Genomic DNA, 7,529 nt, shown 5'->3' on the forward strand with positions numbered 1-7,529 from the left:
AGCCGGCCGTCCAGCTTTGACCTGGTCCGGCCCGGTCCGACCGAGCGGCGGCACTAACAGGCACCAGGCGGCACCGTTAGCCGTTAGGCACTCCATCGACCAGATAGGTGGGCCACTCCTGTCAAAAACCCGTTTAAAACGCTTGACATGGTCATCAACTGAACTTGGTAGTTTTTAGTCACAAAATTTGAAAATCTTGGTAATTTTCGATCAGTTTTTAAAAAGTGGTAGTTCTGTGGGATGGCAACCCCTAAAGTGGTAGTTTTTTGTCAATCACTCCATTTGTACCATAGCAGAAATATTGGACTCAAGAGGCTCTAACATAGTAAAAATGTAACATTTGTACCATGTTTTAAGGATATACATTAGCACTATGCATCTTCATAATTAACTAGCAAAAATGCCCGTACGTTGCAACGAGAGAAAAAATATACTAAAAGAACACAACATGCAAGGCACAAAAATTAGGCTTGAAGGCATACATATTCTTATGTCAAACGTGTACCAAATTCTCATGCACATCAGACACCATTGTTGACTTATTTTTTTCCATTAAATCATATTTCTTCTTCTTTCATCGTCCCAGCTCACGAATTACACAGTTTACTTGGTCGACGGTAAAATCCATTGAAATCTCTATATTTTTTCTGGCCCTTGATCGATAATATGGTCAACTGCAGGAAGCACTGTCTCTGTGGCCAACAGATCATCTGCCCCTTTTCTTGTTCTGATGCAGATGGTGGGACATAGCTATCAGGAAAGGGTATTCGCAAAAAAAAAAAAACTATCAATAACGGTGAAGGGGAGGGTCAGAAGGCAGCTGCTAAGAAATATGTCAGATGTCTGAGGATGTCAAGAAAAATGTTAGATGTTTGAGGATTAACAGCAAATGGTTGATAAGGCAGTTTGACGAACAGACTTCTAGTACAATACAGCAGCCGAACTTGAGAAAAATTGTTACTCCCGTTCTTGAGACTAAGGAGTGGTCAGTACATCTGATGTGCCCCCAACTTCATTTTGTGTGACGGCTACCATTATGTACCAAGGTAAGTAACAGGAAATAAGTTCTTCTATCTAAAGCAGGAATGTTTTGCTATAAAAAAAAGTATACTGCCAAGTAAGCATATAAATTCCAATATCATACAAAGAGAAGTAAATATAAGAAAAACTGTCAGCAAAAAAACCATGGAACTATATTCACATTCATGCTTGAATCTTTAATCTCAGAAAACCGTGAAATTGCCTACATGTAATTTTGTACCTGCAGACCCGTAATTTAGGGAGAAAGGTAAATTGGCTATTTGAAACACCGTTGCGGATGTGATGTTTCCTGTTCCCCTGCTCCAGCATCACCAGATCCACGCGTCCCCGAACAGAATGCCGCTGCTGGCTATCCCGCCTTCCGGCCTTCCCTCCTGTACAACATAAAGTCAAATAAAGTAACTCAATCACTGAAAGTTCTATCTCATACATGAGTATCAAAGGTGTCATGAATGAAGTTGTTGAGAATGATAGCAATGTACTACTCAATCATAACTGCTTCAATAAAAGGAAAATAACATAATCTCTTGGTGTACAGAATGGAATATATATACCAGCTCTAATTGCCATGGTTCAATCACTCCAACACACAAAAAATGGTGTGGATGTCATCTCGGGCAGCAAGGTTTTTTGTTCTTCTCCCTTCTGACACCCTCACTCCCTCTATAATGACTCAGGGGAGCAAACTCACCAGGAGCTCGTGGCGTCAAAAATTAAGCACAAGACACACCCCCGAGACCTCATCAGACTGCAGCATCAACCATCTAACCATCAGGCAATCACAGTTTAGCAAAGGCGGAAACAGGCCACATTAGCGCGCAGACTGATTCCGATTTTGATGTGATTCACACCCAACGACAATGCTACAGCGCCGTACTGCACGGCCGAACGAGCATGAGCTGCTTGAGGGGTTCCGGGAGCGCGGCAACGAGCACCTTCCCGTGTCCCCGCCGACGCAGACGCCAACGGCGCGCCACGAGCACCGTGTGCTGTAGGTGACCTGAAAGTTCCGGCTCGGTGCATCGGATACGGCTGGAATAAAGAGCCGCTGCAGCTCCTCTAGTTGGTAGTCTCACGATGATGGCAACCACCCGGTTAACCTGAAACTGGTGGCAGTACACCTGTGATCCTCCGCTGCATCAAGTATCAACCATCGTGAGATTGATTCCTTATTTGGTCTGAAAAGAGTGATTATATTCGCTGTAGTTGTTCTGATAACTTCTTAATATTTCAGTCCAAGGTATACGACGAAACTGGTGGACAAGATTGAGAAGCTTGGTGGAGCGCACCATGTTTTGACCCACATGTATGTTCAGACTTACACAGTTCTATATGTATCTATTGATTGTGCATTTGTGGACCTTTCTATAAGGAGATTGAAGAGCATCTAACCAGTTACCAAACAGTGATGATGTAGTGGATCATCGGAAGTGGGCCGAGCGGCCGAAATGCAGAGAGAATCATCCATTCAGGAGACGTAAGAACACCTGTAGAAAGGAACTTACTGGCGCTCACACATCATGTTTTGAAGGGTATTGGAAATCTATTAGAATTCAGAGATTCTAAAGTTGTAATTTGCTTATGATATTTGCCCTGATTTATCTGCTGCGATAACCATGCTGATACAGGTAGTAGACCTTACTGCTGATGTGGAGTGGAAACTTACTGAAAGTGCTCCCTGGAACATTGAAAATGGAACTTACTATACCCCAGGCCATACCGAAGTAAGAAACTCAACTCAATGAATAGAATTACGTTGAATATACGTCTAGCCTTTGGTTACGGATAAGTTTATGGATTAAAGAGGAGTTGGGCTTAGAGATAAGTGCGCTACGGCTAGCTGGCTGCACTATTAAGGTTAAAAATATATATGTTATTCTTTGGAAAGGCAAGATGGTTGCACTATTTTTAAACTTCAGAGAACAAAGCTTGTATGTTGTTCGTTGGAAAGGCAAGATGGCTGGATGGTAATGACATCATTAAAAGATTCACTCATGAAAGCAAAATCATTTTAGGTAGAGCTTGGTCTGTTTGTTGTACAAACTGCTAAAGGCGCTATTCACACTGGCGACCATGTGGCAAATCAGAATCTTCGGAGCAACTGAATCTCTTTCGGATGTACATCAAGCAATCAGGTAGTACAATCCACCCTCTTCTCCCTAGTCCACTTGCCCTAGTCTTTCAATTGTACCATAGAGTTAAACCTAAATCCTAGTTGATCTATATATATGTATATCTGTCGCACAAACTTCCAGTGAATCTGCAACCGGATAGTTACTGGACCTATATTTTAAGTGGTATTTACCTGGTAAGCATCCCTTCCAAGTACCGTATACATAATAATATATTACCGAAATTCTGTTTGATACCTGGATTTGCAAGCCATCTCGTAAGATCTTCGGTTCAATTGCTTCTTGTTAACTGCACTAATTTGTGAGCTGTCTCTCTCCAGGGCATGGCTATTGAATCCTATATGAAGATGTACAGGCAAAAAATGATTTGATGATAACCCCCCCAGGTCACTTAAACCTCACATGTCAGAGACAGCGGCGGGGGGCATATGATCAAGGATTTTGCCAACAAGGGGGGTTATCGTCAATTATCGCAAGAAAGAGATAGGGAGAGGTTCCATTGGGTTGGCGGCCTTTTTTAGATCGATACCTGGGGAGGTCATGGCCTCGACGGAGCTCTATCCGGGCTTATAGGGCGCAGATGCGGGGCACCATCTCCGCCGCACACAGCCAGGCTCTCCACCTGTGCTCCAGGTTGGAAGGGTGGATATGGAGAGGCGACCCTCAGCCACGGCCTGAAAAATGAACCGGAGGAGGAGCGCGGGATCGAGAGGGAGAGGAAGCCCATATCCACTGTGGAGGAGCCCGTCGAGAGATGACGACCTCGGCTTGGCACTCCCGTTAATCTCGGGGACGTGGGACTCCGGAGGCAGGTGGCGAGCCCTCCATAGCAACGACGGCGGCCACCTCCAGCATCGCGAGATCCAGGGCGACTTGGGAAGGGAGAGGAGCAGCATGCCGGATCCGACGTGCGCTGATTCTGAAGTTACCCCGCCTCCCACGCGTCCTCCTCCTCCTCCCGGTTGTTGCCCGTGGCGGCGAGGAGCGTGCTGAGAAGCCCGTCGCGGTCGGCGGAGCGGGCCTGGAGCGAGCTGGCCTTGGCCTCGGCGTCAGCGAACTGCGCGCGGAGGACTCGGACGGCGCGAGGAGGCAGGCCGCGGTGCGGGGAGGACGGCACGGCGGAGGATGGCGTGGTGGAGGACGCGGGCCGGCGGCGGGGAGGCGGCGGATCCAGATGGGGTGGGAGGCGTGGTCGCTCGTATTTTCTGGCAGAAATACGAAAGTATTTTTTAACTTATTTATTGGACTGCGGGTTAATTTCTCAGAAATAGAGGGACTTTTTTAGAAAAAGGCACGACATACGACCAGAAACAACCGCTGGTTTGTTACTAAAAAAATATAAGTATATATATATATAATTATAATTAATAATTAATGATACAACTGCCAACAAATAAGAAATGGTTAAGTAAACTTTATTGGTCTCTTCATAGTAATCTTCTCTTATGATGATATACGTACTACATAATGGTGGTATGAAGGATGAAGCATGAAGTTAATGTAAGACAACATTAACACTTTATCATCGGGCCCATCATCATCTAACCCGGTGCTCGTGCCAGACAACAAAAACTTACTTTGTACGCCTCGGTAGGGAATTTTTCTATCCCATTGCAATGCAGGGGGGCATATTTCCTAGTACCACATAAAGAGAAGACTAGCTAGACTATCGACATGCACACACATAGCTACTTTAGTCGCTCTGTGAAAACCGACAAACAGGATTACAACTAGTTTCGTGGCGCTGCTCAACCATCACATCATCGCCAGTGCACTAACGTGATTAATGAAAGCTACAACGTGATAAACTAACCTGCCAGTGCACTTCTACATGGCCAACTTGATAGTACTAACCTGCCAGTTGTCTCTTTTGGATACTAGCTAGCAGGTCAATGGAAGACTTCAATATCACTGGAGCACAATGCATCTAGCAGTTGGCTAAAGAACACAAGTTGGAAAGCATCTAACCTTTCTATATCCAGGGCAGCACAATAGTAGTTGGCTAGGTATAATCAATCTGAAAGAAAAATACAAGTTGGAAAGCATCTAACCATTCTATATCCAGGGCAGCACTGTCGTCTTGACGTTTACCTCAGAGGTGAAAGCCACGAGCGCCCACAAGCACCACTCCACCAGCACAGGAGCAGAACTCTGGTGCTCGACTCCCCACCTCCAGCCGGCCTGATGGCGTCTGCGGCAGGTGATGCGACGAGGAGGAAGATGGCGTGCGTCACCGGAGGGGACGGGTACATCGCCTCGGCCCTAGTGAAGATGCTGCTGCAGAAGGGATACGCCGTCAAGACGACAGTCAGAAAGTCTGGTTAGATCCTCGATCGCTCTCTATTCGGACGACTGTCTGTTGTGATGTGAATGTGACGAACTCTGTGTGAGCTGACAGGCACTGTTATTTGTTTTTTGGATCTCAGATGACATGGAGAATCACCCCCATCTCAAGGACTTGCAAGCGCCCGGTCCCTTGGAGGTCTTCCGCGCCGACCTGGAGGACGAGGGCAGCTTCGACAAGGCCGTGGCCGGCTGCGACTATGCCTTCCTCGTCGCGGCTCCGATGAACCTCAACGCAGAGAACCCGGAGGTAGAGCCTGACCAAACACTATGTACTATGGTCAGTTTTGTTTAGTTATATCTCCGATGAACTGTTTTTAGTTGGTTATATCTCATGGCAGAAAGAAGTGATCGAGCTGGCCGTCAGCGGAACCCTTAACGTAATGAGGTCGTGCGTGAGGGCGGGGACGGTGAAGCGTGTGATCCTGACATCGTCAGTGGCGGCTGTCGTTGGCCGGCCTCTACTACTAGCAGACAGCCATGTCCTTGACGAGGAGTCCTGGAGCGACGTCGAGTACCTCAGAGTGACCAATGCCGGCGACTGGGTAGGCATGAACATTTTTTATACTACCCCTATCCGGGTTTATTAGGTCCTTTTATTTTACGCCAAAGTTTGATCATGAATTTCAACTTATAAAATGTGAATTATATTTCATAATAGTTACACCTGAAAAACCTCTTTGAAATATAAATCCATATGCTTTACAATATTTTAGTCAAATAGATGGTCAAAGTTGGACCTAAAATATATATGAGGGGGCCTAATAAACCCAAACGGTGGAGTACTTCCGTTCCTTTTTAAAGTCACTATGATGACGTGCTTGTGTGCCGTATCGCAGGCCTACAATGTCTCGAAGGTGCTTATGGAAAAGGCGGCGTGGACTTTCGCGCAGGACAGCGGTATCAGCCTTGTTACGGTGTGCCCCGTCGTCACGGTTGGCGAGGCGCCGGCGACGATTGTCCACACCAGCGTCCCCCTCGGCCTTTCTTTGCTAACTGGTGAGCCTGATACCAAGTCAAGATGCAACGATAATTAGAAGGGACCATTGGAGACTAATTCATCGAAGCGATCGACCTATAATTAAGCGTGTGCACGTGTGGTGAATGATTATCTCAGGCGACGACGAGAAGATCCGCAGCCTAGAACTCATCGAGAGTGAGTCTGGCTCAATCCCGATGGTCCATGTCCACGACCTCTGCCGTGCAAAGATCTTCGTAGCCGAAGAGGAGGGTGCGTCAGGAAGATATATCTGCAGCTGCCCTGGCCTCGACCCCACCCTCACGGAGCTAGCCTCCTTCCTGGCCGCCAAGTACCCGCAGTACAACGTCAATAGCGACAGGTGTGTGCCAACATCTATGGAAACACGACAAGTTCCGACGTTCTCGATCGTGAATAGCGTGTATGTTTGTTTTCAGGTTCGGTGGTCGCCCCGAGAAGCTGAGAGTCTGCATTTCGTCGGCGAAGCTCGTCGGGGAAGGGTTCGAGTTCAGGTACAAGGCGTTGGACGAGATATACGACGACGTCGTCAACTACGGAAGGTCCTTGGGAATCCTTCCGTACTAGCAGTATAGCATGCTTGATGAGCCTCTATGTATTGGTTGGTTGGATGTCTGGAACCGAAGTTAAAGTTCAAATTTGCTTATACTAGCAAACACTGCCCGTGCGTTGCTACACGTCGATTTTAGTTTGTGTATATTCTTTTTTTTCATATACTGAAATTATCAAATACATAGTCCAAACATTTGTACACGGAAGACAACAGTAAGATGAACATCGACGCAGCACTGAAATGATCAAGAGATGGCCGTTATTCCTGTTTCTGCCTCGCAAGGAGAAGATCAAAGGAGGCGTGGGCACGTGACTATTTTCCTTCTTTTGTGTATCTTTCACATTTATATAGCTAGCGATTGATAACTTTGTAATGTAGGAGTACTTTTTTTTGTTTTTTTTTTTGAAATGGAGGCGTACCCCCGGCCTCTGCATCATGATGATGCATGCGGCCATCTTATTAA

General features: G+C 46.5%; 1 protein-coding gene across 1 annotated transcript; it reads left to right on the forward strand.

The window, feature by feature from the left end:
• The first annotated feature begins 5,085 nt into the window (after window positions 1-5,085).
• On the forward strand, window positions 5,086-7,316 carry LOC123042851 (anthocyanidin reductase ((2S)-flavan-3-ol-forming)). The gene is made up of 6 exons (XM_044465225.1): window positions 5,086-5,493; window positions 5,600-5,766; window positions 5,858-6,061; window positions 6,356-6,515; window positions 6,634-6,856; window positions 6,933-7,316. The coding sequence occupies exons 1-6, from the start codon at window positions 5,358-5,360 to the stop codon at window positions 7,078-7,080; spliced, it is 1,038 nt and encodes a 345-aa protein (XP_044321160.1). The 5' UTR covers window positions 5,086-5,357; the 3' UTR covers window positions 7,081-7,316.
• Window positions 7,317-7,529: the final 213 nt, after the last annotated feature.

The sequence above is a fragment of the Triticum aestivum genome, chromosome 2B (assembly GCF_018294505.1).
Source record: "Triticum aestivum cultivar Chinese Spring chromosome 2B, IWGSC CS RefSeq v2.1, whole genome shotgun sequence".
Taxonomy (NCBI): Eukaryota; Viridiplantae; Streptophyta; class Magnoliopsida; order Poales; family Poaceae; genus Triticum; species Triticum aestivum.

Excerpts from the sequence above, each read along its gene's own strand:
- LOC123042851 (XM_044465225.1), top strand. The coding sequence starts at position 5,358 with ATGGCGTCTGCGGCAGGTGATGCGACGAGGAGGAAGATGGCGTGCGTC. Across the intron at positions 5,767-5,857 it reads TCAACGCAGAGAACCCGGAG|AAAGAAGTGATCGAGCTGGC; the intron begins GTAGAGCCTGAC and ends ATCTCATGGCAG. Across the intron at positions 6,857-6,932 it reads TACAACGTCAATAGCGACAG|GTTCGGTGGTCGCCCCGAGA; the intron begins GTGTGTGCCAAC and ends GTTTGTTTTCAG.